Below are 23,393 nucleotides of genomic sequence, written 5' to 3'. Positions count from 1 at the left end.
GCACATCTTACACACATGCACTTTCTTGATTTCTGCTACTGCAGACGGACATTCACTAAGAGCCAGTGCAGACTGAGGTGTTCACAGGATGCAGTCCACACACACACACACACACACACACACACACACACACACACTATTTTAGGGAATGCGTTCCCGAGACACCAGGCACTGTTTTATGCGGATGGGCAGCCGGAGCGTGTTAAGGGTTTTCTGTTAACGGTGTCGTGTAAGCGGCCCCTAAGTTAATAACTAATGATCTTCGCAACGGAAGTTAATCAATCAAAACTAACTTTAGCTGGACAATAACTTTATCCTAGAGCTGTGATAAAGGCTAAACAATCTGTTACGGTAATTCTATTATCTCTTTATAGCTGCTTTGAAACAATCCATACTGTAAAAAGTGCTTTATAAATGAAGGTGACACGACACACACACGCACATACGCCGTGTTGGAATTATTGGCAAACAGGACACCTTTAAACATGAACCCTAATAATGAGTCACAGTTCTCCATGGATCGTAAGAGTTTATCCTCAGAAATGGCTCCAGTTCCATTGTGGCTCTACCATTCATAATGCCCAAATGTTATGAATTTCTTTCTGAAACTTTAAATTTAATTTAAGTTTCATAAACCTTCAGAATAACACAAAACATGCTAACAGTTCTCTTTTGATTTTGGGCTGATGAAAGCTAAAGATTTGTTGAGAACCACAACCAATTCAGTCAGTTATTAGACCGATACAAACATGTGAGTTCAAGACAGATTTCTTGACTCAATTAAAAGCAGCAGCTCATAACAACCATTCATTCACAACTCAGACTACTCTGGTTGCGCTTCATATTTGTTTTTCTCAGCAACTAAGGAGAACAAAGCATTTGCAGGAAATATCGTCTTTATTATTTTGGGGAGTCCTATATGGAAGTAAAATAATGCCAAATGTTTTTGAAACAAAAAGCATGTTGAGTTGTACTACTTGAAAAAAAAATGCATTGCATTAACTCTGCTTGTATTTTAATACATTGTATTTTTAGGGCTTGCATTTTTATGGGCTGAAATTTAGCATGCTTGAATATTTAAGCTGTGAATATTTAAATTCAAAACATTTCAAACACATTATCATTAGTAAAATTTAAATAATACATATTCACCTTTCATATTTCACTTTCAAAATATTCAAACTGATTAAAAATACAACATACAATATTCAACAGGCGGTTTTCGGTCCATTTTATTTCACTTTGCAAATTCGCTTCCACAAATTCAGTGGTTCAAATTCGACAGTAAATTCAACGTTGACATCCAGGAACTGCAGGAAAAGCAGTAGATTACCGAGCATAATCTCCATCTGCTGTTAGTCATCCTCACCAGCAGGGGGTGCAAGAGCGTGTTCTTGACGAAGAAAGAGCAACAGTTAGAGCGAGCCATTCATTCATAAAAACTCATTTACAACAATGTAAGTGTATCTGTGATTATTATGACGTCTGTTTTATGTGAAATTCAGTGTCTTCACGATTACTTTTCCTGTGTAGCCTACATGCATCTTTTTCTACCGTGAACGAGATTATAATGCTAACCTTATATTGCGCCGATTGTACTGCATGCAGTAGGCTAGGATTTCCCTCAATATGTCAGCATTCCCCTGCTGGACATATAAAACGCTTAACGTAGGTTAATGGACTAATACAGTGATATAAAAGACCAAACTCGCAGGCAAGCGGAAGGACTCAGAATATGAACTTAACGCGCAAAGTTAATGCTTAGCGTTTCTCAGTGATACTGCCATAAGTTGGCTTGACATTGGACATTCGCACATTTAGGGAGCGTCTCTAAAGTAACATTGGTAGTAGTCCTATAGGCCTAAACGTTTCTAACTTCAATAGCAAACTTCAATTTATTATTCTAACTTCAATAGCATTTGAAGAGAACGACGTACAGTCATAAAACCAACTGTAAAGTGTTCATGTAGGTGTCAGGCATGATGCGCAATTTATTCAAATAAATTGAATCCCTTAGAAGCCTATGGAGGAGTGATCCAGCTCTCAGATTTCATCAAAAATATCTTAATTCGTGTTCTGAAGATGAACAAAGGTCTTACGGGGTTGAACAACATGAGGGAGAGTAAATACTGACAGAATTTTCGTTTTTGGGGGAACTATCCTATATATATATATATATATAACTATATATATATATTTAGTGAAAAAGGTTTTTATTTTATTTTATTCTTTCTAAAATACAAGATATGCAATCTAGATATATAGATAAGATACAGTCCCGTTCCAAGGAACATAAAGTTCACCTTTTGTCATGCTGCTGTTATGCCCAAATCATCATGGAAAACTACAAGTCATCACCCACAGAACTTCCTGAAGTCCTACCGCTGACTCACCCCAAAAACAGTTTACTACTGCCAAAATTACATAAACAGACATCACTCAAGCTCGGCAAGCAAAAGAAGAGAAAGTAAGAAGCCAGAATGAAGTCAATTGTTTCATCTGTGTGATGACGTAGTGAGTTGCAACATCAAGTGAACTGTATTTTCTTCTGTCATCAGAAAGGTGAGTTCATCTACGTAAGAAAGTCACGCGTCAGTAAGAATTGCACAACTAGATCTCCTAAATGATTTGACAGAGGAAATCTATTCAACATTGAAAGAAAATGGATTTTCATTCATGGACGCTCATTGGGTCTCATTCAGTAACCGTGCATACGCACAAATTTGTGAATGAACTACGTACAAACCAGGGTTATTATCATACAGTAAAAAGAAACGCATAAAAAAATAATAAGAGTATAATAATAATTGTTAGTTGACGTATTAAAATAACTACAACCAAAAACTAAAAAGAAAAATTAAAATAGACATTTAAAAAACGAATAAAAAAACACACAAAAACAAAATATTAACAAAAACAGTTCATCTGATACTAAAATAAAAGTGGTACAAACTTTTCATGAATAATTCATGATTTATCAATAACTTTCTCTTACTAAAATTTTTTCTAAATCAAAAAATGTAGGAACAACTGATCCCACACACACACACACACACATCACAGTCTGTTTGGGCTTACAAGATGAAAAATGTTATCTTAAAGGGGACCTATTCTGCCCCCTCAAGATGTAATAGAAGTCTCGGGTGTCCCCAAATGTGTCTGTGAAGTTTCAGCTCAAAATACCCCACATCATTTATTACATCATGTTGTAAATGCCCATTTTTGAGTTCTCTTTCATGTATCTTTAAATGTAAATGATCTCCTGCTCCCGCCCCCTATCCAGAAGAGGGCGGAGCCTTTACAACTCGTGCCCCGGATACTAAATCAAAACCAAACATCTGTTGCGGTCCATTGCGGTCACACTCACAATGTGCTCATGTGAGATCGCAGTTCATCGTCATCATGAAAGTTATTATTTGCATGCGCTTTAAAGCTGAAGGAAAGCTGGCTGTCAGACGGCACATCTCGTGAAGATTAAAAAAAATAAGCTCTCTTTCACATCTTATTGCGCTTAAACTCTCAAATACACACAGGTTTTTGTCAAAAACACAAAGTTCACATAAACAGTGCCAGTTGACTGTGAATGTAAACAGCAGGGAAAGAGATTGCATGTGTCAGGGAACTACACTGCGACCAAAATGGTCGCATATGCGACCTTTTGAAATGCCATTGCGACCCTAATTTTTAATGGGTCGCAAATGTATCACCGTTTGATTATTTTTGTACCTACCTAATGTTTTAGGCAATATGCTATGATTTACTATGAGCATTTATTAAAACAGAAATGTGTATTTTAAGAATACGTTTTATAACGCGCTCTGAGCATTCAACACATCAAGTTGGCTTCGCGGATTCGCGCTTGTTTAACTGAGAGAACTAGCAGAGAGAGTGAAAGCCCCAGTCGCGCGCGCGCTCTCTCTCCCTCCCTCGCTCATAATAATGAATTGAGTTGACTGAATATCTTTGAGAGTACACGATGGTAAAAGGTCGGAAGACCGAAGTTTTTTTTTTTCTGAACTACCACTGGTTGTGAATTGTGCTAAAATAACGTTGCCTCATCTTCTCTGAAAAGCTTTCCACACATTCAGATGGCATAAACCACTCTTTCAATAAACAAAACAAAAAATCTATCTGGTGATGAAATGTTTTCTGTGTTGAGACAAATCTTGTGAGATGTCCTAAACTGCCTGGATAATCACACAACGTGTGCCGTGGTCCGTTAATGACACGTCCGATTCGCGAACTGACTCCTTTGAACCGATTCACTTTAATGAATGGTTAAAATAACAACTGATCTGTCCAACACTGAACTCAAGAGTCATTCTAGAATGATTCATTCTTTCCAAGTAGAGCTATTCAAGTCATCTGGTGAAATTGTTGTTATATCGCAATATATATCGCAGAAAAATCAAATATCGCAATGTCATTTTTTTACCAATATCGTGCAGCCCTACTGTAAATTCTGTGGGCCTTCAATTGCAGGACTGTCCAAATTTGTAACTGCGTCAAAACAATTCAAACACGAATCATTGAGGCTTCACAATGACATATTATATTTATTTTACTTTTCCTTAAGAGTTCAGAAGTCTGCCCATCTGTGCCAACCATAGCATGGTGAAATCCAAAAGAAATTAATTTAGCACTTTATTGTGTAGGCTACTGTATTTTCTATTGCAGTAAATCTATCCCAACCATTTTTAAAGAAAACAAGAAGGCATGTGTTTTAAAAGATGGAGAGTAAAATAAAAAGCACATCTGTATGCAATACAGTTTCACTATTGGTCATTATTATCCAGAGCGGCTTACTATATAAATAATTTGTGCGACCAAATCATGTTTTGCGCTAGTAACTGAAAAAGTTAGTAGCGCAAGTGCCACCAGTGGAAAATGTTAGTGTAGTTCCCTGATGTGTATATTAGATCTGTGTATTAAAGAAAAAGCAGTGTAATATACAGAACCTACTGCTGTATATGCTGTTAATATGAATCAAACAACAAAAGAAAAACAGAAAATCACTCTCTGCTCTTGATTGAATAACTTTAGTAGCTTTAATAAGAATACCTTTCTTTCTTGAATGCTGCTGTTAAATGCTCTGGAGAGGACATACACATGGCAGACTGTGTACAGCTCACTGAGGGGTGGAGCTATGCTAATAAGGAAGATTCAATCGCTAGTCGAGGGCGGGGCCTGTTACACTGTGACATCACTTTGGAGACTCTGTTTTATATTTATGGGGATAATAAACGGAGTGGACAGATTTTTACCACAATAGGGTGGTTGTGTGTACACTGCGGACACATCATTTTGTTAAAAAAAACTATATAAAAGTGAATTTTGCATAATAATTCCCCTTTAAATGACTAGAAAATCAAAGTCCAAATCACAGTCTTTGCTGTGCCAAATTAATTGATATAAGTAGTGTAGATCATTATATAGAAACTGTGTCTATTCCTCGTTTAGTGAGGCCATATAATAAATCTACTGTAGGATCTAGGAAAAATCTTATTGTAATTAAATCTGAAAATCTAAATATCAGTGAACAAAAACAATTTCTAAAACTAGGTCTTCTAAACATTAGATCGCTCACACCTAAGGCGGTTATAGTAAATGAAATGGTCACAGATAATAGTTTCGATGTACTTTGCCTTACTGAAACCTGGCTTAAACCAAATGAGTATTTCGGTCTAAATGAGTCTACTCCACCAGGATACTGTTATAAGCATGAGCCCCGTCTGATCGGTCGTGGTGGCGGTGTTGCAACAATCTATAGAGATATTCTTAATGTTACTCAGGAAACAGGTCACAGGTTTAATTCGTTTGAAGTACTTGTGCTAAATGTTACGCTCTTAGATGTAAGAAAGAAATCCCTATATTATCTCTAGCCTTGGCTACTGTATATAGACCTCCAGGGCCCTATGCTGATTTCCTAAAAGAGTTTGCAGAGTTTCTCTCAGATCTATTGGTCAATACCGATAAAGCAATAATTGTTGGAGATTTTAACATACACGTAGATAACACAAATGATGCGTTAGGGACTGCGTTTACAGATTTATTAAACTCTTTTGGGGTCACGCAAAACGTCAGTGGTCCCACTCATCGTCTAAATCATACACTAGACTTAATTATATCATATGGAACCAATCCAACTGATATAGATATTATACCGCAAAGTGACGATCTCACTGATCATCACATGGTAACTTGTATAATACGTGCTGCTGAAATTTGTCATGTTGCGCCACGTTTTAGACCAGGCAGAACAATCGTTCCAACCACTATAGATAGATTCTCAAATAGCTTCCCTGATCTATCTCAGCTGCGCAGTGCACCCAAACAAACAGATGAACTAGAGGAAATGACTAGCAGTTTGAGCATCATTTTCTCTAGTACATTAGATATTGTTGCACCAATTAGATCAAAAAAGGTTAGAGAGTAGGGCTGGGCGATATGGCCTAAAAAAAAAATCCGATTTACGATTTAAATAGATTTTTTTCTCTACGTACTTAAAATCAATCTGCAGATGACAAAGAAATTGTTCAAAACAAGTTTTAACTTTATTTTGCTTTAATATTCCCTTCTGGGATTTGATCTCCATTAAAGTGCAATCAGAAACAACAAGCCAAAAAGACAAGAGGACAGGCCCTGTCTTTGAAAACAATGAAAATGTAACATAAAATAAAATGGCTGGATTGGGATTGGGGGGAATGTGTAAAAAAAACAAAAAATTTGTATCACAATAAGTGTATTGTGATAATAAAATTATGTTTAGTTACCAAATCATTTGACTAAGTTTACTGGTTTGCTACTGTTTTTATTATTGCTTAACACAAATTTCACAATTTCAATTCAATTCTTGTGATTTGATTCTGATCTTGATTCAATATAAATTCCTTTGGATAAATAGGTACGTAGTAGCTACGTACTACTACCTAAGAACTATCGTATATACTACTATCTAAAAGTAGATACGTTAATGTGTTAATTGTTCTCCCAAAAAAAAAAAATCACCTAATGCTGTAAACATACAGAGAGCCCTGTCAGCTGGTATTATTAAAGGTTAAAACTAACTCAAATTAAATATAATGCGTTTTTTATTTTATAATGCGTCTAACTAACATGCGTGCTATGGGTCATTAAAAGCCATCCTGAGGTAAATATAACGTTACGTGGCATATGTTGTTCTCCAGCTGTTTTATGGACATCTTTCCGCGGTTGAAAAACACTGATCGATCGATTTTATTACATCTCGGTAAGTTTGTAGTAAAGAGTAACATATGTTTGGTTCACGTGCCGCTTGAACTGAGATCTGTCAGCGTTCTTTCACGTCACATTTACAAGCGCCAAAACGGTGTTTATTGTTTGAATTTTGCAATAAAACTGACAGAATCTGAGAGCTGAGAATCTGTTTCATATCGATAGTAACCTGCTCTGTCTTGTCTGTCGGTGTCAGTGTCCTCTTTGCTTCGCGATTTTTCTCTGCGCGAGAAAATGGATGTGTGGCGTGAGAGCGTGTAAAAAGTGACAGAATTGCATCTCTCACAGTGAACTCGTGAGAGTTGGCGGCCCTGCAGATTCAGCTTGTAAATGTTTTCGGCGAGTGTGCTTCTGCTGCCGCGGTCTTGCTCATTTGCCATGTTGTTTGTGTATCTCTATCATGGCAAGCGCTGAGCCCGGTCGGAACTACGGGAGCCCAGATGGGAGCGTCGGCGGTTGTTAAAGAAATAAACGATTTTCATTTAAAAAATCGGCGTAAACTACACATTCGAGTTAATCGATAAAATCGATTTATAGTAGAGAGAAAACTAAAGCACCTTGGTACAACAGTGCTACGCATGTTATCAAGAGAGAAACTCGTAACTTAGAGCGTAAATGGAAACAAACTAATTTAGAGGTCTTTAGAATCGCGTGGAAAGACAGTATGTCACGTTATAAAAAGGCTCTAAAAGCAGCCAGGGCTGAGCATCTCCACAAACTAATAGAAAATAACCAAAATAATCCAAGGTTTTTATTTAACACCGTGGCTAGACTAACAAATATACAGACATCACCAGAGCAAAATATTCTGTTACAGTATAGTAGTAATGATTTTATGAACTACTTTTATGAGAAAATAGAAAGCATCCGTAACAATTGTAAATGTACACTCTTTTATGGTGTCTTATGATTCAGCCTCAATTATGGCCCCTCTGGAACAACTACACCACTTTAGAACTATAGGACAGGAAGAGCTAAATAAACTTATCATTGCATCTAAACCAACAACATGTTTATTAGATCCAATACCCACTAAAATACTGAAAGAAGTGTTACCTGTAGTGGAAGAGCCTCTTCTCAATATTATTAACTCGTCTTTAATTTTAGGTCATGTTCCAAGAATATTCAAGCTGGCAGTAATACAACCTCTCATTAAGAAACCGCAATTAGACCCAAATAACTTAGCAAATTACAGACCCATTTCAAATCTTCCAATTATGTCTAAAATACTAGAAAAAATTGTGTCCGCTCAATTGTGCTCTTTCTTGCAAGAAAATGATATCTATGAAAAATTCCAGTCAGGATTCAGACCGCATCATAGCACAGAAACTGCGCTAGTTAAAATTACAAATGATTTACTTTTAGCTTCTGACCAAGGCTGTATCTCAATACTAGTTCTACTCGATCTTAGTGCTGCGTTCGATACTATCGATCATAAAATACTCCTGGATCGACTACAAAACTACACTGGTGTTCAGGGACAGGCATTAAGCTGGTTTAGATCGTACTTATCAGACCGTTATCATTTTGTCTGTTTAAATGGGGAAAAATCAAAGATAACGTCAGTAGACTATGGAGTGCCGCAAGGATCGGTGTTAGGCCCTCTGCTATTCTCAATATATATGCTCCCACTTGGTAATATTATAAGAAAACATGGAATTAATTTCCACTCTTATGCTGATGACACTCAATTATATATTTCATCACGGCCAGATGAAAACGCTAACTTATCAAATTTGACAGAGTGTCTCAAAGATATAAAATGCTGGATGACGCGTAATTTCCTGCTACTAAATTCAGATAAAATGGAGGTATTACTTATTGGTCAAAAAAACTACCCACAAACTCACTTACAATACAACTTTAATATAGAAGGATGTCCTGTTACTTTATCCACTACAGTAAAAGACCTGGGTGTTATACTAGACCGCAACTTGTCTTTCGAAAATCATATTTCATATGTTACAAGAACAGCCTTTTTCCACCTTAGAAACATTACAAAGCTATGTACCATGCTAACCGTTTCTGATGAAAAGTTAGTTCATGCATTCATGACCTCGAGACTAGATTATTGTAATGCTATATTAGCTGGCTGTCCTGCATCCTCAATAAACAAGCTACAGTTAGTGCAAAATGCAGCCGCTAGAGTTCTTACTAGGTCAAGAAAATATGATCATATAACACCAATTTTATCATCTCTACACTGGTTACCTATCAAATTCCGTATCAATTACAAAGTACTATTACTGACCTATAAAGTCCTAAATGGTTTAGCTCCTGTGTATTTAATGGACCTTCTATCGCCATACAATCCATCGCGTTCTTTAAGATCACTAAATTCGAGGCTTCTGGTCATTCCTAGGATATCTAAGTCCACTAAAGGAGGAAGGGCGTTCTCACATTTAGCTCCAAAACTCTGGAATAGCCTTCCTGATATTGTTCGAGGCTCTGACTCGCTGTCCCAGTTTAAAACTAGATTAAAGACGCATCTCTTTAGCCAAGCATTTACATAATGCTTACCTTTTATACCACTGCTGAATCAGATCAAATGCATTTAATATTATAAAACTTGAAGAGTCTGTAGGTTATTTGTATAGGTTGCATAGTATTTACAGTCATTACGTTCCTGTGTATGTTGCGTGAATGACGGGTGGTTGGGTAGATATTGTGTTTTGCGGTAGGTGGTATGCCATACGGAACCGTTGCCACTGAACCTGCTTTAACGACGACAGTGGGGCTCGACAGCCTTAGTCAAACGGGTCGGCGCGTATGGTTGGGTTGCGGAGAGATTGTGAGATTGTGGTTGGGTCTCAGCAGCAGGAGGGATGTAGAGGTCAGTAAGCAGGGCTGAGTTGAGTGGGGGACGGAGGGGGGTGACTCTGGGACGCAAGAATCACTGTCTTCATGTTTTTTATCATTTACGCCCGTGTTATGGAAATCATTATGAACAGCAGCTACGCTAATTATTTTCCCTTTTTGCTTTTCTGCTGTTATCTCGGGACGCGAGTCCCAAGAAAAACGGCGTTCGTCAGCTCCAGTTTGTATCCAGCCTTTCACGGAGACTTCAGATACCCCAATCACAAAGCCTGTGAAGAGACGACTCAACACACGGCGATATGGACCCTCTATGGTGGACGGCACTGATCCTCAACAATTCGTCTCAACACCGGCGTGATTACTTGGACTTCCAAATGATGGAAATGGATAAATATTCTAAATGTTCCGATCCAATCTGCCTTGTAATGCTGCCCGAATCATAAATCATGCACTGTTCCTTCGTTGGCCAGAGGAGAACTGGCCCTCCGACTGAGTCTGGTTTCTCCCAAGGTTTTTTTCTCCATTCTGTCACCTGATGGAGTTTTGGTTCCTTGCCACTGTTGCCTTGGCTTTTGGCTTGCTTAGTTGGAGACATTTAATATTCATAATATTATTGATCTGCCTTACTTAAGGTGGACGTTGACTCAATTTTCTTTTAGAAACAAACTCTGTTATATTATTTTCATGTTATCACTGTGAAGCTGCTTTGATACAATCTGTATTGTAAAAAGCGCTATATAAATAAAGGTGACTTGACTTGACTTAAATGTATTTCAACATGCAGAAACCCCTTATACGGAGATGGTTTGGGCATCTTTTAATGCAAATTACTAACATTGATCTGACATTCGCTCATCCAGAATACTCTCAAAAATAATATTAGTATTAGAATGAAGATAACAAATTTGCACACATATGCAGATTCTGTGAATTATGCAGAATGTTTACATGAGAATTAATCTAAAAAGTGAATGAACCCAATATATATATATATATTGTGGTGAGCAATACGAGGAGAGGGCCATAAGACAACGGCGCGAGGCCGGTGGGATGATTGCCGATGCGACGCACCGGTCTCGTACCTCTCACGGAGGAGCGGAAGCGTAAAAGGAGGAGCGCCGACTGAAGGACAAGAGAGGACCAGGCCTGGATTTTACGCTGTGTTTTGTTTCTGTTTTATTATATGTGACACAGTCGTCCGTGAGGGACTGCAGCCTTTACTTTCATTCTGTATTTGTTTATGAGTTTTGAATGTTTGCTGGTTCCCGCCTCCTCCTTCCCATAACAACGAACTGTGTTACAGTTATGAAAAAAAAATGTGAATGATAACTTTTCATTTGAGTGCAAACGCTAATTCGTATAGTATTGCAATGTTATTGAAACACTGCATGGAAAATTAAAATCACTTTGGAAAATTCCTTCATTAACATTATTAAAGACTAGGCTACTTTGCCAAGTTTCTATGTTTCACATCAACGCCTCCTTCCAGCGTCACAACCCAGGCATCATCGAGTATCACTGGTTATTTCATCAACATTTTTAGTTAATAATAACGACTTTCGGTCCTGTTTAACACAGAAAACCATTCAATGCCTTCAGAATATTTAGAATATAGCACATGAGTCATGTGGGCCAGTCTTATGGGGTTTTTAATGGTGCATTTTTTGACAGCATCTGTCACCGTTTACTTTCATAGTATGGAAAAAGACTGAGAACTTCTTTGTGTTTCATTGAAATCAGTCTTATGAACTGGAAAACAGGGTGAATAAACGATGACAGATTGTTCATTTGGTGATGAACTATTCCTTCAGAATCTACTAATAAAGATTAGCATATTAACACCCGAGCTGTGGGATAGTTTAACCAGGCTGCTATAAGTCAGAATGTCAAGGCTTGACAGGATGTCAAGGTTCTGACAGGAAGGAAGAAATTCAGTGGGATGATTTTGTACTGTGGGAATGTGCAGCGAAGGTTCTTCGCATACAAGGCCATTTTTACATACAGCCTTATTTAAGTAAGCGGTTAGACCGTACAATCCGATCCCATGCTCTTAAAGAGGTCACATAAAATGAAGGAAGGAAAAAACTTAAAACAAGATGCAATATTAACACACTTTAGGATCATTATCACTGCTGAAGCAGAAAAGTATGTGAATTGTGGTGGATTTCGGTGCATTACTTGCAGACTTGTCAAACCTCGTAAAAAACAAATCAAAAAACATTCAAATGTTTATTTAAATTAAAAGATTGTCAAATAGGTCTTTCGATATATGCTTTCCATCTTCTATCAAGTAAATCTGATATCAGAGATATTTAAAGGATCATGGGAAAATAACAGGGGTTTATTATAGGAACTTCCTGTCTGCGATATAGTGAGACAGAATATGAAATAATATTTATGGAGAAATTGTTCACAACAGTATCCTGTGTGGCATCACGTCATTTTAGTTTGCAAATGTGTGTGCAAGATATCATTACAGGGATGCTGCTGCTGCTAAACACTGAGTTTGCTATGTCAACCAATGGCGCCTTTTGGACATCAAAACAAGACGGTAATGAGTGGTAATTAACCATCCATTTTAATCTGTTAATTACAGTGTTGACCAACCAAACTCAGTGTAGAAACTGTGGACATCAGGTGGTGTCTGAAGAGATAATGGTCACATGATGGCCACTGTCAGATTATTTTTGGTTTCAGTTTTGAAAATTTAGAAACTGTAATTAAAACTTGTGCTGCACAGCTTGGTGCAACAACGCATGTTTACAGTACAGTTAAGAACAACTCTCTAACACTGTCTTTACTGAGGTGAAAGAAACCTACGCCAAACAGACCATATTTGATGATCAATATACAGCTACGTGGAGCAGAATTATTGAGATTTTACTGTGGGCGGGATTTCCCAGCCCGACAGAGCAAAAACATATGTTCATTACAGTTGTGGCTGGTCAGGAAACTCGAGATTAACATGGAAGAGTGACGCAATTTGTGGCATCATGTCTGATTATAGTGCAAGACCCATTTCTAGCTAAAACTTTAGAGGTCTGCTATAAATGAGTTTGGAGACGTAGGGTGTGTTCACACTTGTAGTTAGGATCTCTTGGTCCGGACCAAAAAAGGAAAAATGATACATTTAGTCCTGGTTTGCTTAGCATTAACAGTCATTTTTAACAACGAACCTAAAGATGTAGCTATCATTTTCATCATCAAGATCCAAGTGAACTAAACTATAAGTTAGGGGTGGGAGATATTGACAAAAATGAATATCTCGATATTTTTTTTCAATATCTCGATATCGATATTCAGACGATATTTTTGCAATCCTTCAAAGAAATGTGTGCAAACTGGTAAAGAAGGTCTTTTGACTTGCTGCATTTTAGGGATGCTCCGATTGATCGGACGCCGATCATGATCGGCCGATATTGGCTAAAAATAGATTGATCGGCGAACCCCAAAAGCGCCGATCAAAAAAGCCGATCACGTCACGTAAATTACTCGCGCAACTTTTTCCCACCTGCATGCGTGGCGCACAGGCACACAACAGCAGAGTGGAGCTTGGCAGTGGCAACATGAGTTCTCCTTCACCGGAACGAATAGGGAGTCTCCCAACGGATTTAAGCGCCCGTCCGAGTGAAGACCGTGCACCGCGCGAGCCACAACAGAACGCAGTATCTGCGCCACTGAGCACTGCGGCAACGAGCACTTTGATCACTTGATTAAAAAAAAAAACATTTCAGCGCTAGATCGCCTCTTATTTAACAAATGAACAAAATGAATGCTCTGAGTTAACTGGAGATGTTTTTATTTATTTGTGTTGGTACATTCGTGCCGCGAGATGTTTCAAAAGTGGTGGTGGTATTTTATTTTTTTTGATCTGACGTAGTTGGTTCCTCAACTACATCAGATTCAGATTATTTTATTTAATGCCATGTCAGCATTCAAAGCTATTTTCATGGCAAAAATTCAATTATAAAAATACAAATATCATATAAATACAATAAAACAAAACAAATATAAACAAGAAGTCACTTTATACAATATATATTTTTTAAAATCCAAAACCTTTTCAGGCATAATCTCATTAAATATGTCCTTTAATGAAGTAACTTCATAAAAGAGCATTCTGCTCAACTACATCAGGCGTTCATATTAATAACAGAAAAAAAACTTGCCATAGTTTTGTCCTTTTATCAGTAGCCAGTTTTGGTGTAACAAGTTGTACATTTCGTTGCATATTAGTAAATGTAGTGGGTGTATTAAGAGGCTACAATTTCCAAATATGCCTAAGTGTAACTTGATCCCCTCCCATTAGGCTGATCTGATGTGTGTTGGTCTGCCTGACCCCTCTTTGTTTGGAATAATTTAATGTTACTCTGCCTTATTTGGGAAAGCTGGCCTACAGTAGCCTTAAGACATCTCAATTTCTAAATACAATTAAATAAACATTTCTACAAATGGTGCAAACTTTAGATAAAAGATTATAGATAAAAGATTCCCATTCCCCTGCCGTTCTGTGATCGGCAGTGATCGGCAATCGGCAGATCATGATTTTGGTGATCGGTAATCGGCCCCAAAAATGCTGATTGGAGCATCTCTACTGCATTTGACCTATTATTGTATAGAATTACTAGTACATAAAGATATGAGACATTATTGATTTAAAGACTCCTAAACTTTTTAAAATAATAAAATATTATTCAATAGTCATTTATTATTCAAAGTCTTTATTGTTCTTTTATATTTTTAATAGGGGTGTAACGGTTCACAAAATTCACGGTTTGTTTTGATACGATACAGTGGTGTCACGGTTCGGTACGTTTTCGATACAGCAAAAATAAAGAAATGCCATAGAAATTTCCTATTTATTAATAGAAAAATTCTTTTTAAATAATTGTGAGTTTTCCTACATCTTGAAACTTTTAGTTTTATAAATGGTGGTAATCTTTGAAGGATGAACAAATAATGTTTTGGTCATCACATTAAAAATAAAATTTAAATAACATATAACATTTGAGTTTTGAAGTGCTGGAAAAAGATGTGTGACGTACTTGAAAGCATTTTAATATTTCTGCCAAACTTCCATGGTTACAAGTTAGTGTTATCCTACTACATTAAATCCATGGTGAATGATCTGTGGACTTAAAACCTATAACTAGTTCATTCATGGAACAATGAATCTCCTGGTTTCCACATCAGTGCTGTTTGATCAGTTAATAATGGAGAAATTGTAATATTTCTCACTAGATCTCGTAGCGATGTTATTACTTTGATGGCGAATTCAAATGCTTTGTTTACTGGATCTCTTATGTAGTAACGGTGTTGCTTCAAGATCGGATCGCGCTGCACTGATATTTGTCCAAAATGATAAATGGTCCGTAAAGCACAAAATAATGAGTTTCGTTCCGCTTTCATTACATTTGCCAGTTGATGTTGCGCAACATTGTGGTGTTCGCTACAGCGCGGATTTTGGTCGGCAGGAAAAATGGTCCAACCACCGGAATGGTTCGGTTTGTAATGCGTACGGAACCGATCTCTTGGGAAAATGTATTCCATCTTTTGGACTCATACAACGCAATTTTCTAATGATGCAATCACGAAGCTCGCCACTCGAGGACGCCACAGACATTTAAGAAAAACTTTTTAACTTAAGATCATTTTTCCACAAACATCGCATATTTTGCCTTCTCTTTACGATTTTGGATTGTTGCTTTAACCTAAACGTCATGACACACAGGAAAGAACTTCGTAGTTGTATATTGCAAATTAGTAACTTTAGCAGCTTACTCTCGTGCAATTGAGGAACGATCGTGATTTTGTACAAAAAATAAAATACAGTCAAACAAACGCCAGTATTAAACTCGCTACATATAATTGTTTAGAAGGTTATAGTGTGCGTTATTTGTTTTCTCTTTAACTTCCTTCAGCTCTTTTCATGTTTGGGGGGTCGGATTGTACAAATTATGAATTATTCGATATCCCAATTTTGCATATCGTCCACACAACAATTTGGATATTATCGTCTAAACGATAGGCTATATCGCCCACCTCTACTATAAGTGTGAAAAACTATAGAACAATTCCTTAACACTAATATTCCTGGTTCAACTGAAAATCGGATGGATGGATGGATGGATGGATGGATGGATGGATGGATGGATGAAATCCTACAAATTCATGCTCAAGGCTTGACCTATTTGCCAACAGCTGTGATTTTTACAATTAAAATAAAGCGTTACATGACTTCTGGTCATTCTGCAGAGATCCTAAATGACACTTTCAAGTCGACCTAAACAAAATCCTCTCCGTCCGTTCACACTCACAGAATCATGAAAGGTGCCCTTTTCTGAAAGCGAAGGCTTTACGCTATCAGCACAATCACAGACGTGCGAGTGACAGAAGCACGAACAAAAGCCTAGTTCAGACTTGCAGCAAAAATTACGCGGAGAACAGGCAAACTTGACTCACGCTACACATCAGCCCAAGTGGAGAAGTCCGCTAATGGAAGCTCTATCTGTCGAGACTGCAGTTTTACGCCGGGATCTTATCTCCGAGGAGTACAGAGACTTGGTTGACGACTAGGGAGCGGTAATTGTTTTCAGGGCGACCCCAGTGTCAGAACGACCACGTCACTCTATCTAGCAAGAGGCCTTGAATGAATGAAGTGGGTCAGCCTGGTTCATAAAGGATTCTTTCACCAGGGCCTTCACCCCAACACTAAGCACACTAGAGAGGAAGCATCCTCTGCTGGCCACTGACCTTTCAGTAGAGCCCCTGTGACGCCGATTCAACTTCCAAAGTCCAACCTCTGACAATGCAAATGGTAGAATGTTAAATATGTCAAAAGGAAAGGCCAGAAAAGCAATCTCGTCTCTGCTTTGGACTGGACTCTTTAAAGAATGACGATTTGATGTTCTGTGACGCTAAAATGCTCAATCGTTTCAGCCAGAGTGGACTTTATGAATTATGACTAAACTCATTTTTGCCTGTACTGGATCGCTCTAGTGTGGTCACAAAGCCAAAAGCCAAAACAAATACATGCCTGTTCATCTCAGCATCCCAAGTTCATTCACATTATGCCAACCGTTCAGACTGTGACCTTAAAGAGCCAAGTCAGCATTGCTGCATGCAGTCTAATCAAGTTATTATTGGACAATTACATGATATTAAAGTCGACATGTATCGGAAAATCACCAAAGCTGTTTTTTTTATTCTGAATTATTCAACCATGCATATCATTTTTTTTTTTACCGTGTAATTATAAATCAAAATGTCAGAACTCAATCCACAGCTTTAACTTTATCTCTTTCTTACAATTGACTTCAAGCTCACATTCAGATTTTTTTTCGGTAACACTATATTTTACAGTGTCCTTGTTAGGCATAAAAAAAAAGTTTGGTTCCGGTTGGTTGTCAGTTGAGGTCATGGTTCGGTAGGGACTTTTTTTTTTTTTGTCCAGTGGCAGCAAGAGATAGGAAGGAAATTATTATTTTTTTAATTTTTATTTACAGTAGCGATTGAAAAGCTACTCTATTTTTTCATAACATAGCCTACCCGTACATGTACTCTACCACCTTGTGTGTCCCAGCATGTTACACACACACACACGCTGATTTTAAATGTTTGCGCGGGGTCAAACGGGACGTCAGACGTCTCGTGAGTTCAGTGTTGGAAAGATCAGTTGTTTTAACCATTCATTAAAACGAATCGGTTCAAATGAGTCATTAGTTCCCGAATTGGACGTGTCATTATCGGACGTGTGCGCGTTGTGTGATTATCCCGGCGGTTAGGACATCCCACAAGATTTGTGTCATCACAGAAAACATTTCATCACTGGATAGTTTTTTCGTTTAGTTAAAGTGTGGTTTATATGTCAGCTGAATGTGTGGAACGCTTTTCAGAGAAGATAAGGCAACGTATTTTAGCACAATTCCCACCCAGCGGTAATTCAGGAAAAAAGAAATCTCCGAATGCTCCACATGAAACTTTAGTCTTCCGACCTTGCCATCGTGTCGATTTATTTTGATTAATATGTGTGAGGGAGAGAGAGCACAACTGCTTAGTTTTGAGACAGTAAAGATACTTTCGCCTGGCTCCGCAGAGAGAGTGCGTGCGCGCGACCGGGGCTCTCTCTCTCTCTCTCTCTCTATCTCTGCTCGTTCAGTTCATGCTCCCTGTCACAAGCGCAGCAGTGCATCTACATGACAACAACGATGTGTGAACGCCCGTGGCTGCCTCGTTTGTTCGCATTGCTGGAGGACAACAGGCTATACAAATACGGTGCTGTACAAAAACATAAATTATAGTTCGCCTCAAAGTTTTTTTATTTGTGTATTTATTTAATTTCTATTATTCCTTCCCCAAGCTCATAAAATAAATTTGGGTCGCACATAAATTGACAGGGTCAGTCGGAAACCGGAACCAAACAAATTTTGTTCTTATGCCTTACATGTGTTACATGTACTTACTATAGTAATAACAGTAAATTTGAAACAGTAAATTTAAAACTAACCCTCAACCAAACCCTAACACTATAGTAAGTACATGTGGTTAATTTATATTACTCAGTACTTAAAGGGATAGTTCACCCAAAAATGAAAATTATGTCAGTATTTACTCTCCCTCATGTTGTTCCAACCCCGTAAGACCTTCGTTCATTTTCGCAACACGAATTAAGATATTTTTGATGAAATCTGAGAGCTGGATCACTCCTCCATAGGCTTCTTAGGGATTGACACTTGTTCCCAGAAAAGTTATTAAAGACATCGTTAAAATAGACCAAGTGACTACAGTGGCTCAATCTTAAGTTTATCAAGCGACGAGAATACTTTTTGTGTGCAACAACAAACATAAATAATGACTTTATTTCAACTATTCATTTCCTTCTCTGTGGGTCTCTAGTCAGTTAAACTAATGTGATAGCGTAGTGCTACGTCACACGTAGGCTCACTATTGGCCGACGCTGGTCATGTGTGTGATGCGTGTGACGTAAAACAACAGAAGCTTACGCTGTTACACTAGTGAACTGACTCGAGGCCCAAAGAGAAGGAAATGAATAGTTGAAATAAAGTCATTATTTATGTTTGTTTTTGCGCACAAAAAGTATTCTCGTCGCTTGATAAACTTAAGATTGAGCCACTGTAGTCACTTGGACTATTTTAACGATGTCTTTAATAACTTTTCGAGGCCGGCAAGTTCAATCCCTCAAGAAGCTGTTGGACTAGTATGGAGGACTGATCCAGCTCTCAGATTTCATCAAAAATATCTTAATTCGTGTTGCGAAGATGAACGAAGGTCTTACGGGGTTGAACAACATGAGGGAGAGTAAATACTGACAGAATTTTCATTTTTGGGTGAACTATCCCTTTAAGTATATAATTAGACTGTAACAATGACACCTTAAAATAAAGTGTAAACTTTTTTTCTTTTTACTCGGGTGTCCGTCACAATATGCAACAACAAAAAAATCTGTTGCTTATTTTCCCTCTTTCCTTACATTATGACTTTACAGACATTTACAGAAACAGACATAAAAGGATGCACATGAAGTTTTAAATGCCAGCTGTCAAGTGTTACTGTAGTGAAAATAACGATAACAATACAGCATTACAAATCGCATGATGAACATATAAGCGCTACTAAACTGAAAAACATAATCATCACAAAATCACTGTGTATTTGTTGGAGCAGCATGGCAAATTATTATGTTATCTAAACACAAATCCACCAAACCTTTGTAGTTTAATGGCAATGTCTTTCCTAAGTTCTCTTACATCTTGATGAAAGCAAAACAAACTGTCAAGGCAAAACTACACAAGTCGACAGTGGTCCATTGTGTTCAACCTAAAACAAATGCTTAAAAGTCTCTAGTTTACTGGAATCTAGTGAAACACCGACTCAGAGACCGAGGAAGGGAACTACACTTAGAAATAGGTTATTCTGTGGTTCTTTTGAAGACACCTTAGCAAAGAACATCCTTGGGATCTAAATCCATGTGTACAGTAGCCTATAGCTAGTTCTTTGGATTTATAGTTTTTTATGTTACATTTTAGGTTATTCAGATCAGTGAAGGCTATTTGTTTATCATGAGTTCTTATGGTTTTCTAAATACAGAATACATGAAATGTTCCTGTTCCAGACTGCAAAACACATTGTAAATAATTCATACATTTAGACATACACTACACATATCACAGGCTGTCTACAATTGATACTCTTTTATAACTAAATGAGCTAAAAATAAGAATCAAATAACCTATACTCATAAAGTAACGTTATAAGAAGTGGAACATTGATAAATCAAACTGCAACATTGTGTCTCTGAGGACTTGTGAGCCTACTTTAACTTAGCTACTGTCACTAGGGAAAGACACTATATGCTAACAATAGAGATCAAATGAAAGCGCGAAATACTGAACATTTCAAACAAACCTGAATTCAACAACCAAACATCGCTTTACGGAGTTTAAATAGGTTGTTTAAACTCATTCGTAACCTCAAACTCGGTTAGATTAGTTCACTAGCCACAGTCAACTGCTGTGTGTCAAAAGCACGCGTGCTGCCTAACCAGACAGCATTTTAGTTGTGATAGAACGCTCGAAGTGCAGTCTAGGAAGGAAGTTCACTGTGTATTTGAACCGCAACCAGCGGCGCTTCACGTCGCTTGTAAACAACAGATTTATTAGTATTTATTAATCCACATAAGCGTTGAGATACATACCAGCTCATCTTGTGCTCAAATTCAATCCAAATCAGTCGAAATGTAATCCCTTTCTGTTAAAAACATCGCCTTTTCAGCCTTTTGAGAGTCGGACAGCGAGCAGGAAGTAGAGAAGTTTACTGCAAGTCAGAGGTCGAGAGGATTTAAACTACGGAAAGCGAAGAGGTTAAACTACAAGCGCGCAACAGGTATCGCGCGAGCCATTCTCTCTCTCTCACACACACACACACACACACTGATTAGAATGCGTTTATAATGATTGTAAAATAATCAAATTATTGGAATGATACATATATTCTTAGTTTCGCTTATTGATATATTTTTTGCGTTATTTTCGTGTATTCTTTAAAGAAAGCGTAACCTATAACGACTGATCGAGAAACATCGAGAAAACATTCAAAAGGTTTTCTAAAATCAGTGTTAACCAGAACAAAGTGTTATTACCTTTTTACAGTCTATGGTTATTACTCGGAGTCGGAAGTTGCTTTTCAAAGCTCTAGGAAGTTTGAGTTCTTAGGTATGTTAGTCTAAGTTGGCCTATGCCAACTTTGTCTCAAATGTTTCTTCTAAAAAGATTTAGTAGGCTAGTAAGTAGAAGTAAACACATATTGACACAATGAAGCTCAGACAGGTAATCTAACCTGAGTGCGTAAAATGGTTAAATCTGATGAGAAATGTTAAGGTTTAAATATACGATTTTTGTTGAGCAATTAAAGACAATCTCATGTAATGTGTTCTAGCCTATTAATGAAATATTTCAATGCCCGTTCACACGAAGGACGAGAACTACGACAAGGGCCTTTCACACCAAGGATGATAACGTTAACTGTAGGCCTAATTATAAAGTTTTAATAATCGTTCTAATTCTGTGAGAATAAGTCCACACTATACAACTACAACAACACGCAGGAACAATATATTTGGAATAACTTTCTGAATACTTTATAGTTATATATATATGCCTATATAGGCTATATAGGCTTAAATATTAAATATATTAAATATTATTATTTATTATTATTTTGTACAATGTATGCATTCAGACAACACAATTTGGTTTATTCTGGATGTTTCCAGTTGTTTGCATAGTTCTTTTTTTTTTTTTTTTTTTTACATGTGCAACACAAAAAAGACAATCAAAAGTGGATTCAGTTGTATTTTATTCAGGTGTGTATTCAAGTACGCATCAACTGGAAAACATTTAATTTACAACAAAATCAGAAGCCAAGTGAACATTTCCTCTCCACAAAAGGATAACATCAATTAATTTTGTGAACAATTAAAAGACTTTACCACTGGGCCTTATTATAAGGCAATGGAAGTAACAGGAGGTAAAAACGTATCAAAAGATCCTTTCTTCTACTGAGCTAAATCCCATGGTTGTGTCTCTCACACTCATAAAAGTGACCACGAACAACTCTAAGTGCCTCCATCTGAAAAGAGACATGCAAGACATGCAGTAAGAGATACAGTCCAGGAAAAGAAAAGAATACGGATACCAAAATATCTGCCACACAACAAATTATTTATTTGCACACTATAAACCGCAAACATTATGAGAACGGATGGGCATCAATAAAGATGACTTTCTTCTTTCCCTTCTGTTTTTTTTTTTTTTTTTTTTGTAGAGAAGGTGTCTCTGAACATGTACAGCGCAGTGGACAGCGTCATGGTGAATGTCTTTAATGACCGGCCATAATGAGAGGGTTACAGGGAGCAAAATAATCAGGTAAACAACAGTGAATCAGTGTTGTGAAACAGGGCCTGCTTCAGAGCTGACTAGGGCCACATTTACATCTCTGTTCGCTCCTCTGTGCATATTGTTCCAGGGCAGCCAAGCCTGCAAGTTTGGGACAAACAAGGCTGTTCATCCTGGCTCTGATCCAAAGCCGGACGGTGGACAGTCATGCTGAGACCATGACAAGGAGGGGGGTGTGTTGTTGTGAGACTCGTCACGATATCTATTTACCCCCAAAAACAGATCGACTCCTTAGAAACGTTCACAAAGTTCTAGATTAAATGCAAATGATGTTGAGACACTGCATTTCATTCTTGCCAATTCTAATGACATTGACTCACATATTACAAAAACAAAGGAAAATATGGACATGGAAGCACTCAGCACAGATATACAGAAGCATGCATGCATGCTCAAAACACACACACACACACACACACACACACACACACACACACACACACACACACACACACACACACACACACACACACACACACACACACACACACACACACACACACACACACACACACACAAGTTTTCCAGAGGTCACGATTGCTTGTTGCTTCACAGAACTTTATGAGGAAGACTTCTACTCGTAGTAGCACATAATAAAATCAGAGTTATAATGGACTTTGAGTTTTACATTAGAATTACTTGCGCACATACTAATTGTCAATGAATTTCTTTTTTGGAATCTCTATAACTTTTCAGCTCCTAATGTAAAATGCTCTCCTCAAACTGGAGAAATGCACATGCATGCACACAACTCCACCGGGTATTGTATCTGATCTGTAAGAACTGCTTCGCTATTTTTACCGCTGCAGTTTGGCCCTGGCATTCTGATGTGTCTTGGCACAGAAAGAA

At 37.6% G+C, this 23,393-nt stretch overlaps 1 protein-coding gene across 1 annotated transcript in view; it reads right to left on the bottom strand.

The window, feature by feature from the left end:
• The window catches only part of bin3 (bridging integrator 3), a 68,415-nt gene extending 47,471 nt beyond the window's left edge, over window positions 1–20,944 (bottom strand). Inside the window, exon 1 of the mRNA XM_077223718.1 lies at window positions 20,786–20,944. Within this exon, the coding sequence (XP_077079833.1) occupies window positions 20,786–20,793 (8 nt within the window). The 5' untranslated portion in view covers window positions 20,794–20,944. The remainder of the gene's footprint in view (window positions 1–20,785) is intronic.
• Window positions 20,945–23,393: the final 2,449 nt, after the last annotated feature.

Source organism: Siphateles boraxobius, unplaced genomic scaffold (genome assembly GCF_051911475.1).
Source record: "Siphateles boraxobius isolate OS27281-9 unplaced genomic scaffold, OSU_SipBor_1 9, whole genome shotgun sequence".
Lineage (NCBI taxonomy): Eukaryota > Metazoa > Chordata > Actinopteri > Cypriniformes > Leuciscidae > Siphateles > Siphateles boraxobius.
This window is presented reverse-complemented; position numbering and strand designations above follow the sequence as displayed.